Genomic DNA, 16,790 nt, shown 5'->3' on the forward strand with positions numbered 1-16,790 from the left:
AAAATTATGAAGATAAACATTTTTTAAAAATCATGTTGATCATGCAATCTTCACATGTTAACCTAGGCTGCTAAGTAGAATAAGCTGAATGGTTATCTAAACATAAAATAGTTGTGAGAAGCATCTTGAAGTTAGTAAAAGCTTTAAAAAAATGTATAGAATAATCTGAACCATATTTTGTATATTTTCGTATCCTGGTAGATGCTGCAAGGATTCAGGTCTGCCATTCCTCACAATGTTATGTTCAGAAATGTTAAAAAAAACCTGTTACTGTTTTTAATTTATGATTTAAATCAAGCTGTTCTTTCAATTTTTAGTTCTTTCTCTGCTGCTGGCTCATTAATTATTCCATATTAACCAGACTCCCTAATTCATTAGTCTGAATCTGGATTCTATCCAACAAGAAGAATATTTAAAATATCTTTAGAGAAAACACTTTCTTCTTCTGGCAGAAAGTATTCATGGAAGCCATCAATGCAAACTTCTCAATGAACAGGTTGAAACTGAGTACTGAGTAGACTATCCCAGCAGAGACAAGTCAGAGGTGAGTGAAAACATTCTTAGTGAGTCAGATCAATGTTGCAGGTTTCCTACTGTGTATTTTCATTGTGTTTTGGCAAATATAAGTACTAAAAATTAAAATAAATCAGCAAGCAATAAGATAATTTGTTGAATGATCATGTCTATGTGTGGCAGGTTTTTCTGAAAAGTGTGTTAATAGTGTTTTGGAACAATCTACAGCCTTGCTAGAGATATTTTTTTTTCTAATTTGGTTAATATAGGAATTCAGTACAGACATTTAGTTGTAATTAACAGCTAAAGATTGCACTAGTTTGTGACACATGATTCTCATGATGCCCAGAAAACCATTATATTCAAATAAATTATGTGTGCACTTAAGACTGAACAAATGATAAAAGACTAATATTCCAAAGGTTTTCATTGGCCTATGCACCAGAGTACTAGATATTACTGTGGGACTAGTTTTCCTGAATTTATTATTCTGTCTCACATTTCTATTCCTGAATTTATAACATAACTTCTCCAAAACATACAATGGCATTAAGATATTACAGACGCTAAATAGAACACCATTTCCAGTAAATTGTACATATGCTCTCTGAATGTGAGTAGTTTCAGGCAATTACATCTATTTCCAAGCTAAAAAACCCCTAAACTTAACAAGAAAAATAAAATACTGAAGCAATCAAAGTAGTGTATTAGCAAAGTATGCTAATAAGATTACTATAGTACAATACCTAATTAAAAACTACCTTTTTTCTTTTTCAGCTGGCATAGAGAACTTAGAAGGATGAGAAATACATGCAAATGTTACCACTGAGGTAGAATAGGTTGTTCTGTTTGGGGGGGGGGGGGGGGGGGGTGTTTAGTTTTTAAAATTTTTTTCTCTTTCAATTACAGGGAACTTTGAGTAGTTGATGTTTATTCCTAGAATACACAATAATCTCCATTACTCTGTAAACCAGCAATGCTGGCCTTCATGATGATCCTCTTGCCCTCTAAGGGACTGATCCTGAGAGGGTGTTAAGACACTGAGATAGCAGCCTTCCCCCTCAAGCTGTCTCAAGCTTGTAGAAATAGTTTTGCAAATGTGTTTTTAGAAGACAGACAAGATATAAGGGGATGTTTGCAAGCAAAAAGATCTGTTTAGGCTGCAGAAACCAAGCCCCATGGAACTTTTAAAAGGATGTGCTCAGGCTCTCCTGCAAACGAGCTGGGAACAATTTCTGGGTATCAGTTCATGATACTATTCACTTAAACAGGTTGAGCAAAGACAATAGCTGGTCCCATGAAAGAGAGGAATTGTTAGGAAAAGGAGGAGAAAAGCAAAGACAAACTTCAGAAGGAAAACAAATAGGGAGAAGGAAGAATTTATTAATAGTCATGTACTACCTGCAAATTAAGACAAAAAAACCCCAAGTAACAGCCCAAATGAGGTAAAAGAAACTGAAATATTCTCATTATGAAGGGAAAATATAAGTACTAAGAAAATGTCAGTGTAAGTCCGTGAAGAATTTTTTCTAGATTACATTAATAAGGAGTCTAACTTCTAAATTTCAGGTGGGAAGAAAATAAAAATGATGCATAGAATGCTCAACCAAAGTTTGTCAGGAAATGATAAGAAGAGAAATGATTAAGAGTAAAGAAAGGATAAGACCAAAAAAGACAAAAAAGTAATTTTTATCATAATAGAAACAAAATAAAACAGAGACTTCTTATTATGTATTTCTGGAAGAAATTTTGTGTGTAATCATACAAAACATTTGCTCAAAATTAAAGCCAGATTGTTAGTATTATATAAAGAAGAGATCATTGTACTACAATATGCAAGTTACATTCACATTCTGCAGGGCCAGATTTTCTTGTTCTACTCTGAAACAAAGATGATGTGACATAAGTACCCATTGGTTTTAATTTGTGATGTACCACTCTCTACAGGCATGCAGAATAGAATCCTAGATCGTCACCCTCTAAAAGTTTTTAAGCTTGTTACTTCCTTCCTCGGAATGGAACAGTTGAGCGGAGATTTCTCGCAGCACATCTCAAAGCTGTACAGAATCCTCAAGCTAATGGAAGAAGAGAAAAAGCAGCACAAATCACACCTCTGCTCTATGAATCTTGTAACTTTTTGGAGCAGGAAAGGATCCAGCATAAGAATTTTAGTAATCATGAAATCTTGGAGTCCAAACCACTGAATTTTTGCTATGACCGATGGACAAGGCTTCTCCTCAACATTGTTTAGGGGCTTTTTATAACCTAATTTTTTCTGTCTAAAACTACTCCCTTAGAAACATTTTTAGAGATGCTGCAGAAGAGATCAGGAGCCTTCTTTGCCTGAGGAAGGCAAAAGACCCACTGGAACTAGTGCAGCGTTCTGAGCTGACTTCTAGTGGAATTACATTATGGTTGTTGTACACTATGGATACTGAATTCCCAGGCAACCTTCTATAGCAATAAAGTGTAAAAAAATGTGGCAAAAGCATATCACAGGATTTGAGAGTGTTTCATTAATACAGCTATAAACTTGGAGACATAAAAAGTATGTACTGACAGTGTAAGATTGGCAGCTTGTTGCTGTATGTCCAGATTGGGATCATAATTGTGAATTTTACCCTTTTCAGACATTCTGTGGAACAGTGAGTTAGTTTTAGATAGCACATAAAGCATATTTAGCAATATGGATATTACATAGAAATACACACTTTCCATTTTATCTGTTTATAAAGTGAACCAAGACTAAGGGAAGTAAAGGTATTTAAAAAAGAAAAAGATATTTCCTATGGACATGAACCACCTATTGAGAAAGGGAAAATCACAAGATGTGCAGTGATTATAGCTAATCTAAGATTCCGGTCAACCAGGAAGGAGAGCTGCTTAACACAGTACTAAATAATACAGATGTCTGCCTAAAAGTAGGAGACTGTGTTTCCACAGAAGACAACCAATAAATTCTTTACGTAAGATCACTCTGCTGATATTCACATGCACTGCTATGAATGTTCCAGATTATTCCGACGGTATTCTCATGTGGTGCTATGAATTTCTTTATTTAATTTCATAAAATGAGGACTATGTCTTTGCAGGTAATTCACAAATCCTAAATTTTAATTACATAGGTTCTCACTGGTATTGCCTTTAACAGAATATAGAAGACTAGACTACATAATATAGCTGAGTAGGTGGTAAATGTGACTTTTCAGCACTGTATAATCTTGTAAGTGTCATGTTCTCAGGTGCTGCTGTTTTTTGCAAGATTTGATGTGTCTGCCAACAATACCAGATCTAAAATCCCATGCTCTGCATCTAACATTTAATATGCTGTATTTGTCCAGTGTTGCTATTTATACATGACTCAATTATTCCAATGAAATAGAAACTATTCTCCTTAAGTAAACTGCACCTTCAATGACACTGTGCTCTCTCTGGTGGCTCCTGCCAAATTATAATACCTGAAGAAGACACGTGGGTCAAGGTTGGATATTCCTTGCAGAGATAACTTCATTCTCCTACACATAGTCAGCAGCAGTTTCCAAACATGCTATGTTTTCCAAACACAGCCCTGCATAAGTTAGGAATTGTTTGTTTTGGTACAGACCCTGATATGTTTTGCTTTCCATAATACAAGTAGCATTTTAAACATAATGTATGTTCAAATTTAAAGAATGCCAAGCTTTTGTAAGAGATAAAACATGCATAGGGAAAACCAGATTACTACTACTGTGTATTAAGTAGATGCCTTAAACAGAATCATCACACAGTCTAATGCAAATGTTTGTAAATATCACATTTCATATTAGCTGTCCTTTACTACAGGTCACATTGTAATAACTTTTACAGTATTCCACTAATAGAAGTGTAGAAATATTGATAATAACAGCAATATTTTAGTGCTACCAACATTTAACTTGTGACAGCAGCAAAGTCAACAAAAAAAAAGGATAGCAGATCAGAATAACATTCATTTATCTACCTCTCAAAACATTGGTTTTGATCACTAAGAGGGAGATAGAAAAGATTCTACACCAATTTTTTTTTGTTTTACTCAAAAGAAAACAGTTGTACATACATAACACAGTTGTACATACTAAACAATACCATCTTAATAAACCCTGACTATACACTAACAGAGAAGTCATCAGCAAGCATCAAACTTGGCCACAGCAGTAGCTGAAACACAGGTTTCACATTCTGAAAGGAAGGGAATTTTTAGCCCTAGGAAGGTGACACCAGTAGAGTGTCTATGAAACTTCCTGTAAAGAACACAGTGACAACAGATTTACAGATTGCATTAATTTAGTTTACGATTTGGTTTCACATCTTTAAAAAAAGTGAATTTACAACTACCTGAATTAGCTTTGACTGCAGTAGGAAAATAGGTTTAATGTTACTATCAGGGAGGTTTCTTCATTTTCCACTCTAAGAGCATGATTCCCTTGTTCCATGGCCTATATATCACAAACATGTGACAGATGGCACTAAGTGGCCTTGCGTACTAAAGAGAAAGAACTGGAAAAGGATACTGTTGGGAAATACACACAACATACCTTGTGCCACTGATTTTCTGAAATCTTCTTTTGGAATTTGTTCCAAACACCAGAAAAATATAAAAATCCAGCTCATGTGATACATGCTTGATAATCATATATCTGTTTCTGCTGACTTTGTAATCTCCTCAAAATCAGTGATTAAGTAAGCAAATCTGATTATACCTGGCCCTTTACAGACGGAGTGTTCACTGCATTTTATTAAGTTATTAGGGGAATGACTAAATACCACATCCACCTCAAGCATATTGCTCAGTTTTAGTGAAGCCTACAGAGCTGTTAAACTGACAAAGTCGGCAACATAAAGCATTCACCTCTTGCAGTTAAATATTATAAAAGCAGTTTTCAGGATAATTTAAAGCATCATATTTATTTTCTTAGGCTTCCTTCAGATCACAAAGAAGTAAAATAACTACTCTACAGCCACTGAAAGAATCCACATCCCAAACAAAAACTTATGACTTCTGCAAAATTCCAAAGTCATTCCTTCACTTGGTGGGGGAGTGGGTGGAGGGAAACAGCTACCATTAGAACAGTGATAATGTTGATAGTTAAAAAGTCTGGAACTAGAGGGAATGAAGCTTCTCAAAAGCCATTCAGAAAGCAATACAATTAGAGGTTAATCCCAATGAAAACGTCACACACTGATATTTCCAAATGTTTTTATAGCCATCCAATTTATCAAAAGTTCATAGATTTTAAAATGGCTGTCTAAATAGAGAAGAGTCCACCACTCAGCTATGTGCTTTTTGATGCTCTCTCCATAAGGAATACCTGTCTTCACAGCATGTGTTCTCATGAATTTGAATACATTTGATTTATATTAGCTTTCAAGTATTTAGAGTATCTGTTCTACCTGTCTCCCCTGAAGAAATAAAGTCAGGCTATAATCCAGTGCTTTGAGACAAAATCCTCTCTACCCTACCCAGCATCTCTCTAGGTTGCCTCCACAACTCTGACCAATTTTTTGACTAATTATTGACCATGATTATTCCAGATTTTAACTCAGAAAGAAAATCTGAGTGGCACTTATAGAATTCAAATGACAGCTGCAAAAATTGCTTATAATTTTTAAAATTACAAATATTTACTACTTATCAGTATTTCCAAAATGGATACAAACTGCAGCTGGTATATACTATTTGAATTTTGACAGTAGTCCAAGAATGAGGGACCAATCTGCTAGACCAGGACTCAGATCACCTATTGCATTCTATGGGGCTGTTGCTCTTGGCTGAATCCCCAAGGGCTGAATGCTCCAAGGGAACTTTGCTGCCTACTGCAGGTTCTTAATTAATTATCTCTCTCCAAGTGTCAAAGCATCACGTGGGATGCGGGCTCCCCATGGGACAGCCAGAGCAGCCCCAACCCCATGGCCAGGAGAGTCTGTGGTGAGGGACTGAATCCCTCAGGCTTCACTGAAGTGGGGTCCTGGACCATGGGAAGGCTGAGGTGAGGCCCTAGGAGAGGCCAGGCAGGGACAGTCAGGGCAGCTGATGCCCTCAGGGACATTTATATGGGAGTTTCTGAATGGCGTTTTTAGATCTAGGTACTTTGGCTTTTATTTTAGACATTTAGAGAGTGTTTTAGATTTTGTTTATGCCCTCATTATGCCCTTCTTTCTCTGCTTCTTCTAAATTATAGCCAGTAGTTGTATTGACAAAGATAAAAGGTACAGGGTCACTTGCAAGTTGTGTTATTTACATTCAGAACAAACACTTGTGGACGCAGTTAAAACAGCCTTTATCTCTTGCCACCCACGTAAATAGCTCTCAGATAAGGATTGATTTTTATGCTGAATGACATATGAAATACAACATGCTAATAAAAATATAGAAAGAAACCATAAGCATGATTAGACAGAATCTAATACACTTCACTCCACTACAGCATCTGCCTGGCACATTCATCACAGAAGGACAAACTCCAGGCCAGCCTGAGACACTTCACAGCACTAGAGGCATTAAGAGCCCAAATGAGTTAAATAACCTTTAAAAAGTACAGTTGAGTAGGGCACACTGCTAGGTTTTGTTGAAATTAATTTTTAATCAGAACAACAAATACCCTAAGTTTTATTTCCATTTCAATACGTATTGTTTTAAGAATGTAGGCACTGCAGCGTTTATTTCTACTTACATATTCATCTTTCTGTTTTTTGTTCTTTCAGAAGAATAATTATTATAGAGCTTTTATACTGCTAACTGTTAATCAATACTTGTGAGAAAATATCATTTATTTTTTCTCCCTACAAAATTATTTTTAAAAGCAGTGTAATATCTACTTAAATAGGTAGAAAGTTAACGTGCAAATTTCCTTGCGAGTCACAGTTTATCCAGTTCAAAGCAATGGCTTATCTGCTTTTAGTCAAAATATTTACTCCTCCTGCCTTTAAGACATAAGTTTATATATATCTTTCACAACTGAATAAAACAACCTTTACAATTCCTTAATCTTTTACAGTGAACTATATGCATTTGAACTATATCCCCTGACTGATACTTTCACTTTAGTATATGACAGAGAGAAGCTGGAAAACGTGCTATGAAGAGAAAGCATTGATTTGTGGCTGTTCTGCACTAATAGCTTCCTAGGGACTAATAAAATAAGTTAGAGCCTAATAAAATGGCTGATCATTCATTCAGGATAACAATGACCCTTAGCCACCAAGTCAAGCCAGACTCATTATTCTAAATGACAATCTGAAAAGGCAAAGCAGAAGACACATCTTCCCCTCCGTCCAACATACAGGGATATATAAATTCCTTGATCCAAAGAAGTAATTTTAATTTGGCTTAGCGATGACACACTTATTTATTTCACTCTCCCTTCTGGCTACTAATCCCACAGTGAGTACATCTAAAATTTTCAGAGAAGCTTTGGAAAGGATGTTGATAACATAGCCCAAGAGAAGTTAAGAAATTTAAGATTCCATTTCTAGCTCTCATGAAAACAGTGGTACCCAGTCAGATCAAATATATATATCTTGCTCATTTTCCTACGTCAAACAATGAATATAAGGAAAGAGCAAGAGCAGGCAAGTCAACAGGATAACCTCCAGCACTAGTCTAGCCTTTGTGACTTCCTGAGCTGGATAAATCTGTGTGTCATTAGAAACCATCAATGGATTTGTTTTCCAAGGTTATCTAGTCTTCCCTTGAATCCATATAAACTTCTGGCATCCATAATATACAAATAGGTTTATAGCTTTGCTATGAAAAAATTGAAGAATTTGCTCCTGATGAATCTGGTGCCTATTACTTCCATCTGATACCTCAAATTTCTTGTACTGGAATAGAAAGACAATCTAATCTTGCATGTCTTATTCACAATACTGTGAATTTACAGACCACAAGTGCAACAGTTCTTAATTACCCCCTTTCTAGACTGAAGAATGCTCCTATACTCAAATTTTAACCATGTATCTGCTGCTCTATAATCACCCTTTTTTTGTTCTTACAGGCACCAATGTTGTATACAGTATTAATGATATGGATGAAAGAGGGAGTTATACAATGGCATAAGTATGTTCTCTGTTTTCTCTCTGATTTTTCCATTAGTTGGTACTTGGTTTTTTTTTTGATCGCTTCTAAGCCCTTCGATGTTTATTATGGAACTATTCATCATAAGAGGTCTATTTTTTTGATGATCAAATCACTTTATTTTTACCAAAAATATTCACAAAAGAAAATAATTACAAATTTAAGGATAGGATGCTTCAGCTCTAGTTACAACCATTAGCAGCCAGGTAAGAACTTGAATTTCAAATATCTAAGAAAATCCTTTTCTAAAGAGGCAATTTTAAAGATACTAGAAACGTTCCTTTTAATTTCAGCATACAGAAAACTATTTTTTGTAAACGTAATAAATTTAACAAAGAGAAGTTGATGCTCAGCAAAACAAAGGTCTTCCAGAAATAAATTTTCAGGAATAGTAAAGCACGAAACCTTCAAAACAGATTAATTCTAGAAAAAACAGAGGCAATAGAATTTTGACATTTCAAGTCTCAGGGTTCTGCACAACCTATTGGTTAATTCTTGACTTTGTTTATTCCCAGAACTGTTCCTTGTTGCACAATTCTGCTTTATCTATTTAGAGTTCTGTGGACATTGGGAGTTTTTTGGGTTTTTTTATGCAAGGATGCATGGAACAGATTCATCAATATTATATGAACTACTTTTTAGTAAAAAATTAATTAGAGCTGTGGGATATTTAATAGCATTACAAATTCCTTGTAAATAGTAAAAATATCAGCTTGGTCAAAACTTAATCTGCTAAGCTTACCCAAACTACTTTTTCTGTGATTTTCACTAAAAAAACATTTTCTTGAGTCAAATTTATATTCCTTAAGGAATTTTTCAGCAGTTTTAAAAGGAAACAAGTAAAAGGAACAGAGAACTTACATGGTAAAGGCATCAATAACATCTCCTGCAGATCTTGTCATCTCAAAGTAGGTTTGCAGAATGTTGACGGTTCCTGAAAGTGCTTCATGTCCACAGCCACAGAACAGTGCAACTCCAGCATAGAGCAGGATGGTAGCAATCAAAGATGCATAGGGAATACCTCCCAGGCATTTGATGCAACACTCGAAGCATCCTACAAGAAAGGCAAAAAAGGTTATACGTTACTAAATTATATCAAAAAACCAAAAAGAATGTTTTATTCTTGAGAAACACTACTGAAAATTAAAGACTGCAGGCCAAAGAGAGTTTAAGTTGAGTATAACAACTCAGACTGTCAGAAAACCTGTGAAAGGTTGATCCAGCTTCTGAGTTTTCTCAGTTGCTACTTGACCTATTAAATGTAGACATGCCACCTGATTAACCTGAATGGTTAAACAGTTAGTTCCTTGTAGAGCTTCATGTTTTTATTCAGATCAGGTTACAATGTCAGTCCTAGGCTATACTTATATTCACAATTCCTGCTGGTCACCTATCAGATTACTGAGAAGGACTCTCCATAAGAGGAAAACCATAAAAAAAAAAAAAAAAAAAAGGATATTCAGTCCAATTCCTTCCATCATCATAGGTTTATTCCAATTTTTTGGACATACACTTGTGTCATAGGTTAGCAAGCATAGTCCTGGAAGGGACGTCCTTGCTAAGGGGTGCTTACAGTTTCCTCTGGGAATTGATAGAACCTATCAGCTGGCCAGTTTCAATATGGACAATTCTCTAAGCCACTTAAAGTTGTGATCACCTCTGTGATCCACATTTAAGAATAGGCAAACTCCCCCTCCAAGCTCTCTCTCGTTTCCGGCGCTGGCACAGGTGGCTGCGGGCCCCGTGTGGGGGCCAGCGGGGCCAGCCCAGGCCCTGCTTGGGCCAGGCCGGGCCGGGCCACGGCCATCCTGAAGCCATGGACCTGTTTCAGCCATGGAACCCCCCCCCCCACTGCCTTGCCGTGGGCAGCCGGAGCGGCTCGGCTCTCCCCCCTCTCCACTGCGATAAGAAAAATTCAACATTCCAACTGCAAAGCTGCAAGGCCAAGGTGAGATTAACCCTTTTACTGCTGTGAAGAGCTGAAAACCTGAGGGAAGAGAGAGAGGAGATGCTTAAAGCTGAAATTCTGTTGTGAAGCTATGATATATCAGAGTATCCTGTTGTCATTTCATGAAGATATGGGGGGTGGAGTGTTCAACTCGTGAGCAAAAGCACCTGCGCTGAGATAGGCAGATGCTGACGCAGCTGTAATTTCATGAGAAGTTTGGACAGGGAGAGATGGACCAGATGAAGACTTTTGCTCCAAACGGGAAAGGAGAAACCTCAGTCCCTAGAGATGCTCCCAGAGATAGTCCTAACGATGAAGATGAGGAAGACCCTTTGCTCCCAGGGAAGGAGAAGGGCCTCTGTTTTTGTTTCTGAACGGCTCAACCTTAAAATTGCACCCCAAAAAACTTCCAGAGTGGACCCTCGAAAGCAGTTGCGGGAAAAGCTGCAAGTCGGGGGAAAGGACTCACATGCGAGCAGAGAGACTCCTCTTCCTAAATGGACTGAACAATATTTGGAAGTGGGCGGCTGTCTCGTTGTGATAATGTTTTCATAGCATGAGCAAGAAGAGACTTCTCTTTCTAAATGGACTAAACAAGGTTATTATGGAAGTGGTAAACAGACTGAACATCTTAAGGGTTGTCTTTTTACATTGTCAGTGGGAGAAGGGAGGAAGGTGGGGGGAGGAGGAGAGTTCTGAAGGTGGTACAATTTTTTTCTTCTTTTTAGGTCTGTTAATAAACTTCTTTATATTCTTTGAAGTTTGGTGCCTGTTTTGCATTTCTCCTAATTCTTATCTCACGAAAGATAAACAGTAATGAGTATTTTGGACCAAACCACTACACTAAATTGGTGTTTCCGCCCGGTTACAAACCGAACCTGCGACAACTTGTGACAACAGAATTGCTCGTGCCTGCAGCACCAATTCCATGTGCATAGCTCAAATATCTCACAAGAATAAAGAAAGAAATCCACCAAAGAGCACAGAATTAGAAAAAAATACAGTTGAATTTGCTCTCAATGTATTTTACTCTGTGCAATGTTTCTTAAGTGAAGGTAATTGCTCTTCAGCTATAAAAGGCCAACCTTTTGCCCAGCCATTACAATGCCTAAAACAATGCCCAGTTCCACAACAAAACATTCCTTCAGTAGGTGTGCTCAAGTTTCTGGCAGTACCTTGCCTAGTTTCATGAATGCAGCATCTCTGACTCTTGCAAATCTCATCAATCCCATAAGAATTCCTACACCCTGTGGAACCCTTCCTATTACTTTCTGAAGGGACAGAGAAGGTGGGAACCACTGGCTGAGAGAAGACAAACAGGCATTTACTCAGTAATCAGAAGTCCTATTTTCTCCTAAACACTACCAGATTGTAGCAAAATGGACCTGGATAGAAAACAAAGTGAGCATATAGATTTTAAATATTTATACAGACAAAGGCCAAATAAAAATTACATATAAGATGTTCAACAGGTATGATTCAATGTATTTTAACTTGTTCCAAAGGCTTTATGCTATGCTAAATCATAGTACCAGAGATATGTTAAAAGAGAAAAGCCATTCTTTAAGGACAGTATGTCTATTTTAATTATGTCTAATTCTCAAATGTAGCTTCTCTATGTGATTTCATATTTTGCCCTTTAATTTGGTATGTTTCTATTTCCTTTAGCCTAGATAAGCAAAGTAATAATTTCCTCTGCCTGTTGAAACCCTCATTTACTGCTTTTAATGAACAAATTTGAATACTCATACATGTATGTTTAGCAACTATTTATATAAAAGATTCCCTGAAGAGAACAGTTTAAGCCACTTTCAAATATGTTCACATTTTACCCAAAGAGAACCCCCTTGCTATTTTGTAAATATAAGTAATAGTATGGAAAGCAGTATTCAAATAGCTGGATAGTTCCTGGTAGAAAAATACAGTATAATAAACATTGAATATAGTAAATATATAAAAGACAAAATAATACCCAACTATGCATGCTAGTTGTAAAAAAAGAGAAAGAAAGTTATAGCTTGAGACTACTCTTGTTTAAGGACAACTTACTATATCAGAGCCAACTGTGAAATACCAAAGGTAAAATGTGCACATCCATATATTCAAACTGCTGCCAAAGTCTTGCTGAGTAACCTGTTGTACAGCAGCCACCACGCACGTCCATGGGTGTAACACCTTCCACGCTTTTAGGTGAGAGCATTCCATTTCTCCCCCTCCTCTCTGAGCCCCTACAGTACTGGCTGAAGAACACATTGTCAGTGCAATTCATGCCATTCTACTCCACTGGCAGCAGGCAGCTCTCCTCTTCAGCAGCACAAGGCTTTGGATGCCCTGTGATCACTTAGTGTCTTTCTTCAGTGATAGACTATGGGGGTTTTATACCCAAGGATTCTGTGGCCTTTTCATCAGTCCAAGATCTTAGGAACAGACTAGGAAGTTGTACAAATGCTTTTGGAGTAACTAATTCTGCATGCAGATAACTGTAGGAATGTCTTAAAATACCTTTGGTCCTGTTTTCTAAGATTACCCTTAATAATAACTGTGATTGACTCCTCAGTGTCTAAAAGCCTACAAAAATACTAGAAAAAAATCATTCACTGGAAAATCTACCATCTAAAAGGCAAAAAACCTAAGAAATATATATTTAAAATAAGTTATTTGAACAACAACTACGGGACAATACATAGTTACCTGCCATCAGAGTTTATCACAAAATGCCCATTGCCATTTTCAGCACAGAATAACAGCAGAAAAAGCCTCAGAAAACTAGTACCACTGTACATCTATGGGCATTATATGAGAAAGTAAAAAAGAGGGGGACAGATGACAATAGAGCAGTAACAGGAATGATGTATGAGGGCTTGTAAAGTAGAAGATGAAAAAATAAAGTAGACCTAAATATTTTCAGGGACACACAGACTTTAAGGAGAGTGTTTCTTAATATTGCAATAGCTTGGGGCAGGGAAGAGAAAGAGAGATTTTGTAAAGATTTATTTTTCCCCTTCTGAGAAAGGTGAAGTGGAAGGGACAAAGTTGTTTGCATTGTTGTATGGGAACTGCTGGCTGTGCATTACCTTCTGAAGCTGCTGCACCTCACTCTCTAAGTCCAGTGAGGGCTGAGCACACACTCAGATGCCACAAATTAGGATGCCATCAAAACCCTCAGCCAGTGATATTACTTGAGTTTTACTATAGTGAAACAGTGTAAAAGTATAGTAAAATAGCATAACAAAGTAAAAACAGTATAAATGATAGATGTAATAAGGTACAATCCAAGGAAAAATCTAATCAAAAACAAATAATTTTTTCCCCCATTGCTTCAAAAGTTGTAAAAGAACAGAAACAAATTTATAGTTTCTGAAGAAGTGCTTCTATTCATCTCTTGCATTAAAACTATTCACATTTATAAGCCTTATAAGCTTTTAATAGTGGTATATTTTACTAATTCAAGATCTTTTCATTCATAAAAAAATACCAGGAAAAAATTAATTAAACCACATGAAATTTTCAAATAATCACATATTCTCAAAGCCCTCCTCATTTATTTAGCTCTTCCATAGCCCTACTACCATTCTCACTGCTTACTTCATGAGTAACTCTAGACTTTGCAGTGTTGTCAAATCAACTGAAAACTAAAGAAAGCCAGTGAATCAGCACCATGATTTTAAAATGGATATCACACATCATTCATACACCACACAAGGTAATGTGCAATAGGTAATATCTGCTCCAATTCTTTTCTTTCAGCTGTTCAGAATGTGAAAATTGCTGTTTAATAACAGAACAATAGAAATGCTATTTTAACCTGAGCAGTGACATTGAATAAGCAGCACAGAGTGTGACTCAGCTGTGCGATGTGTGTCTATGTCTGTGCGAGACAGGCAGTCATTCACCTCTCCGAACACCAACTTCACAAGGCAGTTAAAACATACAGTCACAGAAATCATTACTAGGAAAGATGAAAAACATTGTATGCTCCTTTGATGTTTGTTCTCAGCTTCAAATACAGTTTTCAGTACTTTTCAAACTGTTCACTCTGCACAGTAAGCTTGTGCTATATAATTCAACATCTACTGTCTTTTTTTTGCTTGTGTGTACCAATATTTTTCTCTCAGGTAAAAATCCAAATCTTCTGGGACCATGTCTCCTCACCAAAACCGTAGGAGGCAATCAAAAACACCATCTTTTTTTTTTCTGTGCTGTTCCATTTTTCCTCTATTTTATTAAAATCATTCCAAAGAGAAAATTTCATCATGAAACACACAGAAGATGGCAAGACAAGAAATTTTATTTTACATGGATGAAATATAACTCCAGACACTGACTATATTCAGCTATCAAAATTCAACACATTCATGTTGCACTACATATGTCCACTTTCCGGTCAACAAATATCTCATAGACAACTACCTCTTTCCTCCCCTTAGTACAATTATTATTGTCTACATCAGAAACATTCTTGATATAGATATCTAAACCACCTTATACAGAAAATATGTGCAAATCTCTTCTAGTTTCTGGGGTTTGGGTGCAAATTTTCTATTATATCTCCAAGTGCATCAGCCAAAGATAAGTTGACCTTCTGTTTATACAATCTCTAAGAAGGTTGAAGATTTAGATATTGAGCAGAAGAAATTTTCCCTGTGGTTTACATCTAATTATGCACACAAATTGCATCACCACAATAATTTCTTTGTGTGTTAGTGATATGTGAACTCTTTCTCCTCAGTGTGGATCAGGACATACAACTACAAATGAAATACTCAATCCGTTTCTGGTCAGTATATTTAGAAGAAAAAAAAAGATTCAGGACTTACATCTCTTGCCACTTCTGTCTGTGAAAGTGAAGTTTAAATCAATGATATCAGAACCAGTTTCAGAATGCAGTTATGTTACAGTCTTTTACATAAACAGTTAAGAAAACCTATTCACCCCAGACATTAACATTAAGAAAATCAATATTAAAAGATTGTATAAAAAGTAACAATAGACAGTACAGAAGGATATTTTGGTTTTGGGTTTTTTTCATCCTTTCCAACTCGTTTGCACCTGGAATATATGATGATTAATCAGAGACAACTACATTTGCAAAGAATTACAGATTAATCACAGATAATTACATCTCCAATGGGAACAAATACCTCTGAAGAACACACAACATTTTAATAACAATTTTTCTTAAATTATTTTTCCTTAGTTTTCTATATAATATTAGGAGATAGGACAGCAGAGTCCAAGTAAAATGCCAGAGAGCTACATAAACTTGAAACGGAAAACAAAATAACAAAAATCTTCTATGTCTTCCATGCCTGGTTAGGCATGCACTTTCCACATATCTAAATTTGTATCACTTGTCATACAGCTTTCATGGCCAATCAACTCAAATACAGCCCCATCATGAAACATGCAGATTTACTTTTGAATTCTATTAAGATAGACTTAGCCTCAAGTCAAGCTATTGTTACGTAATATTTTAATTGATAAATACAGACATCAAAACACATTGTACTGAACAAAAAGTATCACTTTTTACTTATATCTAATACTCTCAATTATTCAACATGCAGCATGACTCCCTGATCTGAAACTGGTCTCCAGGACATCACAGTATAGGAACAGGTAGAAGCAATCCAGCTCCCTCAATACTATCCTAAAGACAGAATAAAGACAAGACATTCACGATGTGGTTTTACAAAGCTGGAAATGAGGTGAAGCAACATTGGGAATGAATCATCAAAGATCACCCCTGCAGTTTGATTTGGAAACCTGCTCAAGAAGCGCTGCATACACAGTCCCATGTGGTTGGTCCCAGGCTCATTAATGGAATACATCCCCATTCTGCTCCCACAATCTCCCATTATACAAGATCTACTGGAAATCAGAAGAAAATTACATCAAATGCTCAGAACTAAAGTTGTTTCTCAGTCTTGTTCAGGAGATGACTTGTCATTTAAATTAACCTTCAATAAGAATGCTTGCAATTACAGAATTACCTGTCAAGCAAAAAAAAGTAATTTTACCACAAAATTAATTCTGGTATCCTGACTGCTAAGACAGTGGAAAAGTAAATTAGACATTGAACAGTTATAAGAAACAAGGTATGTAGAAAAGCAAGAATAATGTCCCAACAAGCAAAAGGATTTTCAGAAACAGGCAACTAATTGCGTGAAAATAAAAAACCAAATATGCATGTATCCTTTTACACATTAAATTATGTATCATTACTGGATCTACTTT

At 36.3% G+C, this 16,790-nt stretch overlaps 1 protein-coding gene across 1 annotated transcript in view; it reads right to left on the reverse strand.

Moving 5' to 3' along the window:
• The window catches only part of GPM6A (glycoprotein M6A), a 120,961-nt gene that overhangs the window by 27,582 nt on the left and 76,589 nt on the right, over positions 1-16,790 (reverse strand). Inside the window, exon 2 of the mRNA XM_042014906.1 lies at positions 9,467-9,659. Within this exon, the coding sequence (XP_041870840.1) occupies positions 9,467-9,659 (193 nt within the window). The remainder of the gene's footprint in view (positions 1-9,466; positions 9,660-16,790) is intronic.

Source organism: Corvus kubaryi, unplaced genomic scaffold, assembly GCF_017639235.1.
Source record: "Corvus kubaryi isolate FWS band 111438036 unplaced genomic scaffold, C.kubaryi_AGA036_p1.0 split3-131, whole genome shotgun sequence".
In the NCBI taxonomy this organism is placed as follows: Eukaryota; Metazoa; Chordata; class Aves; order Passeriformes; family Corvidae; genus Corvus; species Corvus kubaryi.